The sequence below is a fragment of the Marmota monax genome, unplaced genomic scaffold, assembly GCF_021218885.2.
Source record: "Marmota monax isolate L192 unplaced genomic scaffold, Marmota_monax_Labrador192_F-V1.1 WCK01_AAM20220418_F8-fsc00027, whole genome shotgun sequence".
In the NCBI taxonomy this organism is placed as follows: Eukaryota; Metazoa; Chordata; class Mammalia; order Rodentia; family Sciuridae; genus Marmota; species Marmota monax.
The window spans coordinates 9942256-9960067 of NW_026694617.1; the positions used below are offsets into that span (position 1 = coordinate 9942256).

The 17812-nt window shown below is 36.3% G+C and overlaps 1 protein-coding gene across 1 annotated transcript in view; it reads left to right on the forward strand.

Annotated features, from left to right (window-relative positions):
• Cped1 (cadherin like and PC-esterase domain containing 1) overlaps nt 1–17812 on the forward strand; it is a 263515-nt gene that overhangs the window by 44138 nt on the left and 201565 nt on the right. Inside the window, exon 4 of the mRNA XM_046422379.2 lies at nt 10892–10998. Within this exon, the coding sequence (XP_046278335.1) occupies nt 10892–10998 (107 nt within the window). The remainder of the gene's footprint in view (nt 1–10891; nt 10999–17812) is intronic.

Consider the following 17812-nt stretch of genomic DNA (forward strand, 5'->3'; position numbering starts at 1 on the left):
GATTAACTGAGTGGTACTAAGGTGGTAGGGTGTGGCTGGAAGAGGTGGGATTGTGGCTTGGCTTTGGGATATATATTTGTATCTGGCAAGTGGACTCTCTCTCTGCTTCCTGATCACCATGTAAACTGATTCCCTCTGCCACACTCTTCTGCTGTGATGTTTTGCCTAACCTTGAGCCCCTAGAAATGGAGCCAGCCTTCTATGGACTAAGACCTCTGAAACCATGAGCCCTCAAATAAACTTTTCCACTTGGAAAATTATTCTGGTTGGGTCTTTAAGTCACAGCAGCGAATAGCTGACTAAAACTGAGCCCTAAGTTGGGACCGGGACTTTTACATTTCTAACAAACTTTCAGGTGATGACAGTGTAGGTCCTTGGATCATTCTTGACAGAGTGTCTAGTTTTAAGTGTTATATTCATTGCAGTCTGAGCAGTCTGAGGGGCAGAATAAAATATCCCAAAAGACTTCCAAAGAAGTGGCCAATTCTGAATATGGAGACCTAGGAAGGTGTCATACCTTGGGAATAAGAATGATTTCTCTTTTCTTTTTCTTTTTTCTTCTTTTTGGTGCTGGGGATTCAACCCAGGGGTACTGTATTACTGAACTAGCCCTTTTTATTTTGAAATTGGATCTCATTAAGTTGCTGAGGCTGGCCTTGAACTTGGGATTCTCCTGCACCAGCCTCTCAAGATGCTAGGATTATAGGCATATACCATTACCTCTGGCTACAAATCATTTCTTAGGCAAATATTAGAAGCAAGAGTATTTGGAAATATAAGCTACACTCAGTCTGAAAATGCCTAGAGTTTCAGTGATCAACAAGGAGTAGTGTGGCTGAAGAGGAGGGGGTTTGTGTGGAAGGGCGGGAGCTGCTTCTAGGGAAACAAGACTAGAAGAACCATGACTGGACAGATGTTAAGGGCCTTGGTTATTTTGCTAAGGAATTTTATCAGAGTTGCTCAGTCGATGATAAGATCTGTATTTAGGAGGATATTTCTGGTAGCAGGAAGAGAGATTAGAGAAGGAAAAATAATTAGAAGCAGGGACATTAGTTAGGAGACTTTGCAAGGGGCAGTGAGATTTTAGATTTAGAAATTGGGATAGAATTTGGAAAGGCCAGGAAATATTTGAGAATTTTTATTTAGAATTGAAGGGATTTGAAACTAATGGGATGTGGGCATGTGAGAGATGAGTTGGATGATCTCTCTAGTGAGGAAGGGTGAAGGGCTACACCTTTGATGATAAGGACAATGGAAGAAGGGAAAAATGTCTTGGCAGGAGGTAGTGAATTAAGTTTGGTATTTATTCAGTAGGGCATATGTTCTCGCATGTGACTGGAAATGCCTTCTGAAACATGAAGAAGATTAAGAAAAGTGAATTTGAAAGTCAGTGGCAGGGAACCAACTGCTAAAGTAATGTATGCAAATGAAATTAACAGAGGAGCTAAATTTAGAGGGAAATAGTAATGCATATAAAGAAAGAGTAGATATTTGAGGAGCAACCCATATTAAGAAAAGGCCTTTAACTTCAAATTTCATCTATTTTTCAGTCCCCTGGTATTTTTTTTATTGGTTTCTTTTAGTTATACAGGACATTAGGATTCATTTTGGTGTAATTACAAAAGCATGGGTTATGATGTGCTCTAATTTAGTCCCAAATACTTCCCCTTCCCCCCCTTCTCTCCTCCCCCCATTCTCTTCTGTCTACTCTTTCTGCTATTTATTTATAGTTTTGTTTTTAAATTAGTGTCTTGTGGATATATATAATGGCGAGATTCACTATGATATATTCATATGTACATAGGAAGGCTAGATAAAATTTATTGCACTGTTCTTCCCTTATCCTATCCCCCTCAACCCCTCGATTTCCTTTCTCTACTCCACTGCTCTTTCTTCTATTTTGATGGAATACCCCTACCCCCACCTTTCCTTCTTTCTGTCTTTCTCTTTTTTCCCCCTTATTTTGAACTAACTTCCACATATCAGAGAAAGCATCTGATCTTTAATTTTCTGAGTTGGGCTTATTTCATTTAGCATAATAGTCTCTAGTTCCATCCACTTATAGGCAAATGCCATAATTTCATTCTTCTTTATGGTTATATAATGTGCATCTTGCATGGAAGTAATTATTGGTGTTGCATCCCGATTGGTTTTGTGAAACAACACTCTAAGTATCAAATTCTTTGGTGAGATCTGCAATTAGGACATGAGAGTTTGTATCTAGCTACAGTTACATAATAGTTATTACCTTATTTCCCCTGGAGAATTTGTTTATTCAAACATTTTAAAAACTGAAATTCATCCTTTATTCTGATATTCTTAGTTTTTGTCTAATGTATTCTTTCTGTTCCAAGATCCCATCCAGGATACCACATTACTTTTAGTGTCATATCTCCTTTGTTTCCTCTTGATTATGACATTTCCTCAGACTTTCCTTACTTTCAATGACCTTGACAGTTTTGAGAAGTAATTCTCAGCTCTTTGGATGTCCTTCAAGTGGAATTTTCCTGATGTTTTCCTCAACATTAGATGGGTCATAGTTTGGGAGTATGACCACAGAGAAAATGCATCTTCCTTATCACATTGCAATAAGGATATTGTATGGTTTGGATATAAGGTGTCCTCCAGTAAACTCGTGGGATAGACAATGCAGGAATGTTTAGGGGTGGAAAGATTGGATTATGATAGTTTTAATCCAATCTGCAGACTAAATCATTTCCTGAATTGATAGTTTGAATGGATTACTGGATGGTAATTTTAGACAGGTGAGAGTATGGCTAAAGGAATTAGGTTTCTGGGGATGTGCCCTCGGGATTATATCTTTTCTCTGGCTCCTTTCATTCTCTCTCTGCTTTCTGGCTGCCAAGTATTGAGCAGCTTTCCTTCCACAGTGCTCTTCTGCCATGATGTTCTGCCTCACCTTAGTCCCAGAGCAATGGAGTCAGCGGATCTTGGACTGAGACCTCTGAAACTGTGAGACCCAAATAAACCTTTCCTCTTCTAAGTTGTTCTTGTGAGATGTTTTGGTTCCAGAACTGACTGACACAGGCATGTACTATCAAGCTGACATCGCACTGTTGGTGTTAACCTGATCACCTGACTGGGGTTATATTTGTAAGGTTTTTCCACACTGTAAAGTTATCCTTCTATTTCTGCTTTCCATGCTGAACTCTTGGGAGAGTCACTATACACAGTTCTTATTTAAAGTGGGAAATTATGCTGTATCTCCTTGAAGGCAGAGTACCTACATAACTTATTTGGACTTCTTTTGCCTGGGAGATTTGTTTTTTCATGTCCACTTTTTAATTTACTCAGTCATTTGTTTGCATCAGCATGGACTCATGGATATTCATTTTATATTTTAGGTTGCAATCCAATATTTTACTTGTTTTGTTGCTTAGATTGTTTCAGGTTGACCATTGGCTCCAGTGTCTCTTTGACATTTCTCCCATCATTGCTTTTTGTTTGCTCCGTTTGGTTTTGAGTAAAATGATTTTTTTTTTTTTGGTTTTTATTTCCTGATACTACATGCCTGTATATTTACTGTTCTGGCCCTTGAATCAGCTGCTTTCTCCAGGCTGAATGTTCTCTCTGATATGTGGATGCTAATCCATGATAAGGGAGGGTAGAGAGGGGAAGTATAAAAGTTCATTGGATTAGACAAAGGGGAATGAAGGGAAGTGAGTGGAGATGGAAATAGGAAAGATAGTAGAATGAATAGGACATAAATTTCCTATGCTCACATATGAATACATGACCAGTGTAACTCCATGTTATGTTCAACCACAAGAATTGGATCAAAATTGTAATGGGTTTTATTCCATGTATGTATAATATATTAAAACACACACTATTGTCATGTAAATCTAAAAATTACAAAAAAGAGTTTATTTCATGGGAATAAATTCATCAATTTCTTTTAATGTCTTTCTTAACAGTAAGTTTCTTCAGAGCAGGAATCTTTTATTTTGCAATGTTTAAGGATAGTCGTGATTTCTTGAGGTCATGAGTAGATTAGAAGACTTTCAGGAGCTCAGAACTCTTCCCAGAAACCATCTCAATGATCTCTATCACCTTTCCCATGGCAGAAAGAGGTCAGCTATCAGGACAGAAGAACTGCATCCCTGGTGTGTCTTTAGAGCATCAGGGAGCGAATGGTTTGAAGTTTCTCTATTGTGAAACAAAGTTTTCATCCTCAGCCCTGGAAGGGTATGGAGATAGGGCAAACATCCACAGCCAGGCTCTTGGGGATCAAGAACCAGACTTAATTACATTTTGTGGCCATGTTCTGTAATTTATTGAGGATCTCAAGGTTTTGTTTATAATTCTCTTAAAGTTAATTCTGAAAGTGGAAATCCTCAATCCAATAAACATCGACTATAATGATTGTTAGAAACAATAAGGTGAATGTTTCTTGTCTTTAAAGAACAGCCATGAATAAAATTAATTATAAGCACTATGTTATTGTTCTGTAGATCAATCACATTAACAGTACAGAATAGGGAACTGTTTAATGCAATTTGAGAGATTTAAGACAAGCTATAGGTATTTGTACTGGCTAATTTATGTCCCAGCAGTCTTGGTAGAATCAAGCATAGGCCCTAATTTATCATCAATAAGTTAAAAATGTTCTCATGAATATAATACCATCTACTAATTATGATAAAGGATGGCTACTGAGAAAGTATGACTTTGTTATTCAGCAAGAATTTTAAAATCCAGTTGTGAAAAGAAAGTTATACAGACGGAGTTGTGAATGTATACAAAAACCTTCTATGTTATATTATAAAGAAATATTATGAATTATTTTAAAATTAAACATCTTGGGGTTGGAGGTATAGCATAGTGATAGAGAGCTTCATTTGCATGCACTGGAGGAAAAAAGAAATTAAATATCTTTAATTCTTCACCCTAAGGAAAACAGGTTTTCTGAAAATATTATAGTTGTATATTTATGGAATATGATTGTCTAATACTGTTAATAAATAAATGAGGATTGGTTTCTGTAGCTTTGATAGTTATGTGTCCTAGAAACTCTCAGCCCAATTAATTTTCCAAGCCATACTTTATAAATCTGCTTCAATCAAAAGTAGAACTGTTCATAAAAGAGTTTCCTCTCTTCTTGGAAATTGCTATTTGTCTTTATAATTTCTGTAAACACAATGAATAGTTGGCTTTATTTTCCTTTTGTTGGATTCTCCTCCTTTTTCCTTACTAGAAACTAATGTTTTTCTTACTATTCTTCCATTTTTGATTTTTATGATAACATTTCTACAGACTGGATTTTGATTATGTTCTAATTATCATCTGCTGCTCACAGTCAGTTATTTGCTCACTTAAGCATTTAACAAATATGTAGCAAGTACTTACTTTCCTGTATCCCAGCCACTACCATAAGTACTGAGACTAAAGCAAGGAACAGAATACACGGTCCCTGCCCTCAAGGGGCTTATATTCAAATAAGGGAAGACAACTAATATACAAATACACAAGAAATATGCAACCTGTCAGTTGTAAATGCTGTGGATAAAAATGAAGCAAGAGTGAACTTGATGGTCATAATTCTTTTTTTTAAACAGCATGCCAAAGTTCTCATTCCTGAAGAATAAACAGCCTTCATATGATGATGCTAATGTGAATGTTGCTATCTCAGAGTTCTCTGTTTTTCTCTAGATTAGATTACTGATCCTGCAGACCTTATCAAGGAGGGAGGTCATTTGTGAGCCAGGAAACAATTGTTTGCTTTACCTGGCAGCCTGCCTGAAAGAGACTGGAAATACTCTAAGGGCAGCCTCACTCCTAAGGGCAGATGCTGGATTTTTAAAAAACAAAACAAAAACCTTTAAAAATAGCTCTTATGTTTTTAACACTGAGATGTTAGCTGGCTTCTGACAACACTTAGAGATATAAGCTAGAGTCTGCTGTTGTATGCCTCAATTAATAAATCTGGACCTTGATCTCTCCTTCTAAAATAGGCTGTGAGTCCTCATCTTTTCTGGAGCAAACACTGTGAGGCACGACAGTGATGGGTGTTATCAGCAGTAGTTCTAGGAGAGGTGCCTGTACAGTGTTCATGCTTTTGTCATTTTCGGAGGAGAATGGAACATCCTCATCCTGTTTTCCCTAGAACTGTGCCCTGTGACCTCTCTATTCAAGACCTTGGCTGGTCTAACCCAGGATCTTTGATTTCTTTGTAAAAGGAAAAATATAATATTAACCTTCTTAAAATAATTTATGGATTTCTTTTCAAAAATAGGTGAAAGTCAACTCAATATTTATAATTTCTGAGCTCACAAGCATTTGGGAACTATTTAGTTCCTTTTATGTATGAAGATTGAGTTTAAATTACCAGCAGCAGTGCTAATAATGCAGTGACTATTATTGCTGTGTATGGGTCTAGAATACCTGAGCTACACATGTTAGAGTCATTCTTTTTTCCAAGGTCCCAAGAGAAAATAGATTCATTGAACAATACCTGAAAAGGAGCAATTTGATGATTTCTCCCTATGTCTCAGTCTACTCTTTTGGAAAGTATACAACAAGGTTGTTGGAAGTACTTCATAAATTAATACATGAAAGGCATCAATAGCTACATTTTTTTTCTGTTGCCTCCTTGTTCTTTGAAGGGATAACGGTGCCAAGGACATGGCCTCCAAAGCTGGCTTTTCTGTATTCAAATTGTGATCCCACTACTAACCAGATAGATAACCATGGATAAATTATTGAGCCTTTCTGTGCTTCTAAAAAAATACTCAGTACAGTATTGTGTGGAATACATGAGTTAATACAAATATTTGGAATAATGCCTGGCACATTATTAATACTCAAGAATTATTAGCTGCTGATATTCATATCATTATTATTACTAATTATTTATTCGTTATGGCTTTGGACCCCAAATTCTAATGCAGTATTCTAAAGAGCAAAACTAAACCACACCGAATTCTCATTTTTCTCCATGCCAGGAAAACCTAATAAACTACCATCCAAACTAGCGAAGGTCTTTGCCTTTCTCCCCCTACATCCAACCATGACTTCTTGGCTCTTATAATTCTAATGTCAATCTTCTAGGGGCAGAAGGAGCACATTGAGAAAGATACCCCAAAAGAACATTTGCCCCCATGCCTAGGAAGAACCTGTCCTAGGTCATTTGTCACTAGGGTATTAGCCCCAAAGCAGGCACACATGATAAAGAGTCCAAAGTGAGCTTTTGAAGGAGAAAAGTTGTTGTCAGTCCACTCATCCATGGCTCATTGGCCACTTTATTTCACAACCTAAGAAAAGAGACATTGCAAAGAAGATTTCCACAGACCACTCTTATTTGTCCAGGCTCTGAGAGTAACAAGGACTCTGAGAGGCCCCACTTCAGTTCTTGCCAATTTTAACACAACTTACAAAATGTACTTGGAGTTGAAATGAACTTCCTCACCCTTGTGGAAGACCATGCCAAATCTTCTGGAGATCAAAGGGTATATTCAGACATTTCTCTGCAACCCATGGACCAAACAATAACTTGCCTGAATTCATTTTAAGAAAACCACTTTATCTAACTCATTAAAAGCTGAAAAAAAATGAATATCAATTGACCAAATGACCAAGGAGTAGAGGAGACCTGGCATACCAGTATTTTCCAGCAGGGCTAACACTATATGCTGCTACGAAATGCAGAACTGGGGCAGACCTAGGGCCAGGTGGAGAACATGTGGGAAGCTGGCGCCAGCCTTCTGCTGCCTTCAGGGACCTTGTGTTTCCAGAGCTTCCAAGTTTTCAATGAAGGCCGAAATCTGGAATTTTATGTGGATTGTGTTGACATTTGCATTTTGGCAAATACTTAAAATTAAAGCAAAACCAAAACAAACTATGCAGGCCAAAGGCAGCCCATCTGATGTCTGTGTGCCTCCAGGCTTGTGATCTCTGCTGTAGATCCTTCACATTGGCCATCTAGATGTCCATACTTTTAGCACTTGGAACATTGGCCCCAAGCCCCGCCATATATATTAGTTTGTAATTTTGCTGAGATATACATCTTCATCCCCAATGCTCCAAGGATGTGATTTACTTAGTTATTGTATGTGCTTTGTTCCCTCTCCAGTTCTTACATTTTACCATGGCTTGTATATTTCTTTAATCAAAGTTGAGTACACAGAATCTCTCATGAAACAAGAAAACAAACAACAATAAAAAATTCTTTTCATAAAAAATTAAAATGGAGCACAGGAGTGGACGGGGGAAGGGAGTTAGTTACCCTGTGATTGTTGGAAATAGAAAGGTAGAGTGGAAAGAGCTACTGAATGAATAACTGGTAACTAGAGGTTTTCAAGGTTGATATAGCAGTCAGTGAGGGGAATAGGAGTTTTTGTGGAAACAATCAGCATTTTCCAGATCATGGTAGCAAGAATTAGGGAAGAAGTATATGAAAACAGCTCTTAAAATTTCAGTTATACTTTACTTCATTTAAAGAGAAAATTTATGTGCTACAGAGTAGTTTTTAAATTATTGATTTTTAACTTAAAATATTAATCAAATACTTTTGAGAGAGAAGGTTTCATCCTTATGAATGTCAAGAAACTGTGTGATGCTTTATAAGTTGTCCTAAATTTCCTTGTAGTGTTTTAGAACTAGATTGCTAAGGGCAGTAACCGTCTGTTCTTTTATTTTTGCTGTTTTCTTTCATATTTCTAGTACAATATTTCTACTCATTGGAGGTTCTCAACAAATTGAATGTTTTGAATTATTTAAATGTGTCTTCTAGTTTTAGACATTTATGGGTCAAATATATATTTCTGTTTAACAACTCTAGAAATCATGTGTATGCCTTCTGAAGCAAGGGGTAGCATGCCTTAGAGGAGTATATAAAAATATATACTCTGCCTTTAAGGCTCAAACAATGCAGTCCTTAATTTAAAATCCTTCTCTTTGCATATCTTTATCTTCTTAAAATATTTAGTTGGGAATCTTATGACAGGAGGTTGTTGTTTTTTTTTTTTTTTCCCCCTAAGGTTTTAGTATTTCCTGGGCTAGAAGTGATATGGAATGAAAACAGATTTGAATTCTTTGAATCCAAATCAAAGGTTTTGACTGAAAAAGCCAGCTGCACGTTTAAATCGAAGTATTGGAAGCATCATATTGTATTTGGTTCTAGCTGTCAGGTTGGTTTAAAGATCTTCCAAGGGAGGCTAAATGGAGCATGGTGGATCTTTCAAGCCTAAGGCCGGATTGCTCTAACAGCAAAGAGATTTCTCTCATCTCCAAATCGCCTGCACCATTTCTCCTTTCCCCTGTGGCCTGACTATTGTGTTATCTTCCAACATCTTGGTATATGTTAAGCCAAGAGAGAAGTTCTAGGGCTTTGAAGTGTCCAAATCCCTTTGCTTGTCTGTAAGGTTTCTCTTCCAGCAACAAGACATTTGAAAACAGAGGAACCAGTAGCCCTGATAGCACAGGACTTGTCCAACCGAGAAGAATTTGATTGGTGGAGAGTGGAATTTTGATCCTAATTGACATAGGGCCCTCTGCCTTGTGAGTCCTTTCTTTTGTGAAGCCTTTCTTTGGAAGCATTATGCTTCTCAAGTGGGAAATTCTGGGAAATTTGAAAAGAGAGGGATATGGAGAAGCTGATTATTTCCTAAACTTTTCAGAAATCACTATAACTAATGTAGGAAGTGAAAGGTGAGACCTGCATGAATAGTTACTTGGAGGGAGTGTTTATCTTGGGATTGTTCAACAAGAGGCAATCTGTACAGAAATTATTATTTTAATTGATTTTTAATACAAAAATGGGGAAAATTTCCTAAGCAATGTCAATGATTTTCTACATTGCTCAGTGTCCCCAATTTCCCTTGATTATTTTTGGGATTCCTATTTATATATTATCAACAACATTAAACATTGAAGTGTCTTTCTTTCTTTCTTTTTTTTTTTCTCCATGAGGTAACACTTTTATTATCCTATTAGGAACTAGTTACCTAGTTATTCTTTTTTTTTTAGTTCTGGGGATTAGAACCCAGGGCCATATATATATGCCAGGCAAGTGCTCTACACTGAACTACATCCCCAGCCCCTAACTAGTTATTAATTCTTTCAACAAGTATTTTTAAATACCCATTTTGTACAAGGCATGATAATATATATGCCAAAGAGAGTAAAGGAAAATAAATACACACACAAATGTTATTTTAAAATGTACAGATATTATTCAAGAATGTACTTTCCTGAGATTATTTTACAAGTTACTATGATTTACTGACAAAGAGCTTTGTTCTTTGTGAAATAGCAGAAATATCACTTGCATTGGTCCACTGTACCCTGTATTTTGAACTCAACTGTGCTGTTTATAGCTACATCACAAATTTCTTTTACACAAACCTATTTTGTTTTTGTTGAATTCTACTTTCTGCCTCACATACTCCTTTTCTTGTAAGAAGTTGATGAAAGTGTATTTGATGTTTATATCTATAAAAAAGTGGTAATATCCAAACCTAGACAAAATGTGTTCTTTTGACTTTTTATCATTATTTGATTTCACAACTTTCTTCTATCTTTAAAGATTGTAGAATTTTCCTTCCTTCTAATCTTCAAATAAGAATTTATAAATTTATAAAATTAGCAACTTAAATTGTTGTAATTTCAATCTTTTAAAGTAATTTAATAATATCTTTTCAAATAATTAAACTTTCTCTACAATATAATATAAATATGTTAATCCTGTTAAATTAGAAAAGTTGAATTTCAATTACTGTGAATATTGGCTTTTTCTTTGAAGTAAATTCAGGATCCCTGTTACTTGTGTTCTAAGATTTAAATAATTATATTTTTTAATTTGAGGAACTAAATACTACCTTTAAAATATCTCATAAAAATTGTTTTCTTTTCCATATTCTTTTGCTGTTAGGTGATTTGAGCTCCTGGGATCTGCTCATTTGTCTGCCTTCAAGGAAAGCTGATGGAAAACCCTGTGTGTCCAAGGAGGACATGTGCAAGTTAAGTTCACATCAAAGGGTAAATACTCTTAAAATGTGCATGTACTTTCTTGAACACTGCATTTTAGCTACACAATGTTTAAAAGAAAAGTCTTGAAAATTAGAACCATTCTATATTTAGAGAAAGTTCCAATGAGCTGTGACTTACACAGTTCACCATGAAATGACAACAGTTTTTTGTTTAAAGGGATCTTCCCCAGCATCAGCTACTATCGATACTGTTATTGAACTTGGTAGGACTCCAGCTGTATCTAGAAGTCTGTAGCCTAGAGCATGTAGCTGACCCTGGCCACATATTCATCGAAAGATGTAAAGTCTTCATTTTCTAAAACACTGGTCCAGACTTTTTCAAATTCGTATTAATATCTGAAATTACGATAAAATTCATACAATTTGTTATTAACTTTTAGAATTGACATTCACGGTTTACTGCCTATATTGTGTGAACTTTTGTAAATGCTTTTAGAAAGTTAACTAAAAATTAGCCAAGGTCTATTTGCTGGTCACTATGCTAGAAAAATTGATGTGTTGTTGTTACTTATAATTTCTCTGTGAGAAAAGTGTCCAAAGCAAGTTATTTTCCATTTCCTAAGTGGAACTGTAGCAGCCCACCCTGAGTACCTGATTCTGCAATGACAGTTTGGGTTACTCTTGCCTTCTTTTAACTCTGTACTCCCTTGACCTTCTAGCTGAGCTTTCTCTTTGTAAATCTTTGGCCATTCCTTCTCCTCTCTTCATGGCTATTTTATCTCTTGCCACTCTTTAAATGCCCAGGTTCCTTAAAAGCACTCTCCAAATTTCAACCACCATTTGTAGTAGATGCCTTCTTAAGTTTTCATCTAAAATTCAGAGCACCTCGCAGCCTTCAGGCTTGCCTACGCACAGGCTTACTGAGCACTGCCACTTGGACATCCAATATACACTTCAAACTCAGCGTGGTAAAATATGGATTCATTGTTTTCCCCAATAAATTTGCTTCTACTGTTGCATACAGAAACTCTGGACTGCTTCTCACAGCTTCTGTTCTGTTGGTTACAAGCATGATCAATCACTCCATCATCTCCTAAGATCCAAATATGGTCTTCAACCCCCTAAGCCCTTCCTTTCTTTTGTCATCTATATCCTACCAAGAGCCAACTGAGCAATGTGACCCCTAACATTATCTTCATATTGTTTCTACTCTCTACATTTACACTTATGGATCTTTTTCTGGTCAGAAATCAGCACTTTTACCTGGATAATACTAAATATTCATCACTGTTGTTTTGTTTTTTTTTTCCAAAGCAATATTTTGCCCCTGAAATCAATCCTGACCTCTAATGTCAGATGAAAACTACAAAAAGATGAATTGGGCTTGTGATTCTTGTGCTTAAAATCTTGAATAACTTCCCATTAACTCAAGAGTAACATCTAAAATATTTATGGTGCCTTAGCCTTCCAGCAGGAAATATATGCTACATTTATAAGAGTAAAACTGAGGAGAAACTGAGAACTAGACAGAGACGTTGGCAGTGTCAAAGAAACAAAAGAGATTGTGAGGCATCTAAAGTTCAGCAATATCCTAAGGTTTCCACCACCCCTGGTCTTAAGACAAGTACGGAGAAAGAATGTGTCGTTGTTACTTATATGGAGAAAGAATGGTGTAGCCAGAACTTAGTGAGAAAGTGTTCTCACTAGGAAGAAGCTTTAAAGAAATGTAACCTTTGCCAAATTACAGGCCTGAAGAAAGGGAGCCTGAGAGATAAGAACCTAAAACTCTCTCCGCCTAGGCACCAATCTTCTACCACTGCCTTCCATTGGTTCTTGTCAACTTAGTAAGAAAGAGTCTATGGTGCCACCCATAAAAGTCAGCCTGCTGATAACAGCAAAGTGGGAAGATCTGGAAAGGAAAGCTTCTCTGTGAATGGACCTGCCAAATAGTTCTCTTATTTTTTTTTTTCTAGTTCAGATGTTATGCTACAAGCAATATTACACTGATTATAGCTCCTTAAACATCTATGCTGTTTTCTGTAATATACCTTTATTTTTAGTATTTTGTTTGCCTGGAATGTCTTTTCTCTTCAATTTTTACCTCAGTGATTTTAAACCAGGAGATATTTTTGTCTTCCTGGAAATATGGGCAATATCTAGAGACATTTTGGGGTCTGTCACAACCTGTGTGTGAGTGGGGGTATACTCCTAGTATCCAAGGATGCTATTAAATATTGTAATGATGCCCACAACAAAGAATCATGCAGCCAATATGTCAATAGTGCCAAGGCTGAGAGACCACCATGTACTGTCTTTGCTAAGTTAGCCACTTAAGTCTATTAGACTCAGTACCACCACCACTTTCTAAGGATTATCACAGTTCCTCAGGTTTATCTCTAGTGTTTTTTAAAAAGCATCATATTGTTTATTCTTTTTCTTTCACCTGCAAATGAAAGCCAGGTTTCACCAGCAAATGAGGACAAATGAGTTCACACTGGCATTAGTATTGATATTTTGTTGGACCATGCATACCACCCCCCAGCAACTTTCCCATCAATTTCCCCAAGAGGGATCTCCCATATTCTTAGAAGTAGTGTTTGCATGCCCTGTTCTTGCCTCCTGTTTCATCCCACCGTAGGAAAGGCCAGTGAGGAACATTCTATACTAATGTGGATTCTGCTGCTGCTTCTGTGACAGATGTCTTCATCACCCAGGTGCCTACATAGCTGCATAGTTCTCAATATGCTCAAAGTCCTTGCATTTCATCAGTTTCATCTGAACTGGAATTAGATGTAGAACAATGAGAATGTAGCTTTCAGTATCTTTTCCTAAAATTAGAAGACATTAGACACTGGGCTGTCTCTGAGACATTTGCTAGCTTAAAATTTACATGAGAGTCACAGGACATCAGTGGAATATGTGATGAGGACAGAATAGAGCAGAACACCCAGTGATGGCAATGGAGAAATTGTATTAATCAGTGTTATCTGTAGCAATAGAGCCAATAGAATGTGCATGTAATTTTGCATTATTAGATAGGCTGACACAGTCAGAGGCTGGATATTCCCACAATGGTTTTCTGCAAGCTGGAGAGTTGGGGAAACCAGTAGCTGCTCAATTCAAGAAACTGGATGCCTAGGAACATCAGGGACCAATGGTGTACCTCAAGTCCAAGGCTGAAGACCTGGAATGTCCCTGGAGAGTCACTGGTATGAGTCCTTGTCCAAAAACTGAAGAAACTGGAATCTGATGTCCCTGATGATGGTAGCAGCAAAAACTGTACCCACTCAAGATGAATCAAGCTTCTGCCCTTGGTCGAGTTCCCTTGAGCTTCCTCCTTCTGCTTTTTATTTCATCTGGGTTCCTGCCTTATTGGATGGTGCCACACTTATTCAGAGTAGGTTTCCGCACTGTTTACTTACCCACATGCCATTTATTTCTGGAAACAGCTTCACAGACAAGCCCAGGAGTGTGCTTTACCAATTTTGTAGGCATTCTCAATCCATGCAAGTGGACAACCAAGATTAACCATCACAGAAGATGATAATAGGGATGTAGGACAAATAAATTAAGAAGGAAATTACAAAGCACAGTGTCAGTAATGATGAGATTCTGTTTCTAATTTTAAGTTTTGAAATAGTTCTATCTTTATAGAAAAATTACAACAATAATACAAAGTTTCTCACATATCCTTCACTGAACTTTAAGGTTAACATCTTACATAAACATGGTACCTTTATCAAAACTAAGAAATTATCATTAAAACAAAATATTCAGCAAATTGTAAACAATATGCAAACTTTCTCATTTTTTAAAACTTATATGTCCTTTTTCTGTTCTAGGAGTCAATCTAACAGCCCTTATTATATATAGTTGTGATCTTTCTATAGTCTCCTCCAATCTCTGACCATTCCTCAATCATTTTTTTCCTTCATGACCTTGACATTTTTCAAGTACCAGTCAAGTATTTTGTATAATGTTCCTCCATATGGACTCACCTGATGTTTTCTTTTTTTTCTTTCTTGCTTTCTTTTGATGCTGGGGATTAAACGTAGGGCCTCGTGCATACTAGGTGAGCACTTTACCACTGAGCTATGCCTCCAGACTTTATCTGGAGTTTTATAATAATATTACAGATTTTTGAAAGGAATGTCACAGAAATTATATGCCTTTCTCAGTTCATAATATCAGAAGGCATGTGATGTCTGTTTGGCTTTTTTTTTTTTTTTAGTAGTGATGTTAACCTTCATCTGTTGGGGAAGATGGCATCTATGGGTTTTTCCACAGTGGAATTACTGTTTTTCCCCTTTGTGATTAATATATATCATAGGGAATGATACCTTGAGACTGTGTTAATATCTTCTCTTTAAACTTTGGCCCAATAATTTTAATATCTAGAAATAGATCTTTCCCACAATAATTATTATTCTGTTCATCTAATGTCAATTTCCTATTTCTCTCATTCCATTTACAATAATTTACTGGAAATCTTCTATAAGAAAGAGTTCTTTCTATCAATGTGGTTATGTCTGGATTACTTTTATTTAAAAAAATAGAAAAAGTCTCATATGAGAAACTTCTTGTCTTGAGGCTTACTTTTACACTAAATTTATACTGCCATTTATCAAGATTCAGGCCACAAAATCCCTGAGAGGCTTTCCTTGTTGAATGTCTCAGTAACATTATTCTTGGCTTTATCAAATCATTCATTTATTTTTTATCCATTCATTGATTTATTCATCTATCCCTTTGTTCGTTCTAATTATTTATTAAACATCTGTATTAAAAACTGTTTTAGGCACTGAGAATATAGCTGTTAACAAACAACATAGACAAAAAAACTTCCCCACTCTTAGGGAGCTTAGTTACTTATATGGAGATAAAGGGAAAAGAGATCACTAGATAAAAATATGGATTCTTTAGATGACAAAAATGTACTTTTATAGTACTTAGTACTAAAAAAGAAAAATAAACTAAGGTGAGAAAACACTGGGAGGTTGAGTTTTAGATGAGTGGAGGAGATTCCACCAAGAAAGAAACATTTGAGTATGGCCTAGAAGATGGCCTCTTATACTGGGGACTAGGGTAAAACCACAGACACAGAGGAAGGAAACAATGGGCGTACAGTAAAAAGAGGGTGTTTTGCTTGTGTGAAGAATATGAGTCCCAGGAGACTGGAGTAAAATGAGTGTAGTTGGGAGGTGAGGACCGAGATATACTCATAGTGGAAGACTCAATAGTTGGGGGTTCTGGAGTCCCTTGTAAGGACTATGGCTTTTATTCTTGGTGAGGTTGAGGGTTATTGGAGGATTCTGAGCAGAAAGGTAACATGAGTCCATTTACAGTTTTTACAGGATTGCTCTGGCTGCTATGTTAACACAAGTACCCAGTGAGCAAGGACCAGTTATTGCAATAATGTGGTACTGAGATGAGTATGACTTGGACTTGTGGAGTGACAATGGGAATGGTGAAATATAGCTAGGAGATGCGTTAAAGATAGAAAACAATGAATAATAATAGCTAATACATTACCTTACTATGTGCCAAGCCCCGTTCTAAGTGCTTACATATTTATTCATGTGCATTCTTTACAGATGATGAGGCTGGAAACACAGAGAGGCTAAGAAACTTGTGTAAGGGCTCATAGCTAATTAATAAAGCAACCAAGATTCACACCGAGGCAGCTGACTTTAAATTTCTGATTTCTCAATCATATCAATAGAACATTTCAAAATAAGTATTTGGGCACTAAACTTGCAGCCTAACCTAATAAGTATTTTTAAAGAATACATAAATTCTCAATGATACATGTAGATCACTATCATTTTGGAGAGTGAATAATTTGAAGCTTTATGAACCGTGACACATTTATGTAAATAACATAAATAGTCAAAACAGAAATTGCTTCAACTTGGTTGGGGATGTTGTGGAATTGACAATGACCTTGGAGGGAACAGAAAAAGGGCACCTGTTTGAACAAGGATTACTAGCCACATTAGAACTTTGTAATTTTAGTGCTTAATGGAAGCGATCGTAATATCTGTAATTGATAATGAAATGGCCATGAGTCTCTCTAGTCAGGAAGACTGAAACATGAATTTAAAACTGTCTTGGCCTGTGTAACATTGAAATTGAAGTGAGAGCCACTATTTGGGTAACACTAAGTTTACTAACTGGGGCTCTATCTCATCTCAAACAGACTGGTGCTGGTGTTGCAAAGCAGAGGGATTCATTTCTAGCTTTAAATGTTTGTAGGATTAGTAGTCCCTAAAATCAGGATGCTGTTTTTAGTACTTGACACACTGAGAACTACAGAAATGGTTGTTATTGTAAAGCATGCTGGGCTCTGTCAGGTGAAATTTGTGGAACGATAATTGTGAAACACCTGGGAAGGGGGAAAATAAAAAACAAAAAACAAAAACCTTTCTTTCTTTGATTAGCTTTTTAAAAATTTCTTCTCATTAATTCTTTTCCTTGCTGGTGACATTGGATAGTTTGGGAGAAGGACTAATTTTTGATAAAAGTCATAAATATGTCTATGGATATATATATAAAAAAAACAGTTTCCTAAGAGATAATGTTATGTGCTTGTTATTCTCATTATTCCAGTGACTAGATTCTTAGGTACTTTTTTTCAGTTTATCAATAATTCATATCCAAATGTCTACTCTTCTTAACAAGTTAATTATATTAGTATGGTTTTAGTTTTTTCTGATTTATGCACACTTTCTAAATGCTCATTGTAATTTTTGCTTTTGTTAATGAAATAAGTCTCAAAAGAAGAGTGATTTTTCTTTTGCTTCTGACAACAGTTAATGAATACAAATTAAAACATCTTATCACAGATTAAGTTTGTGGAAGGT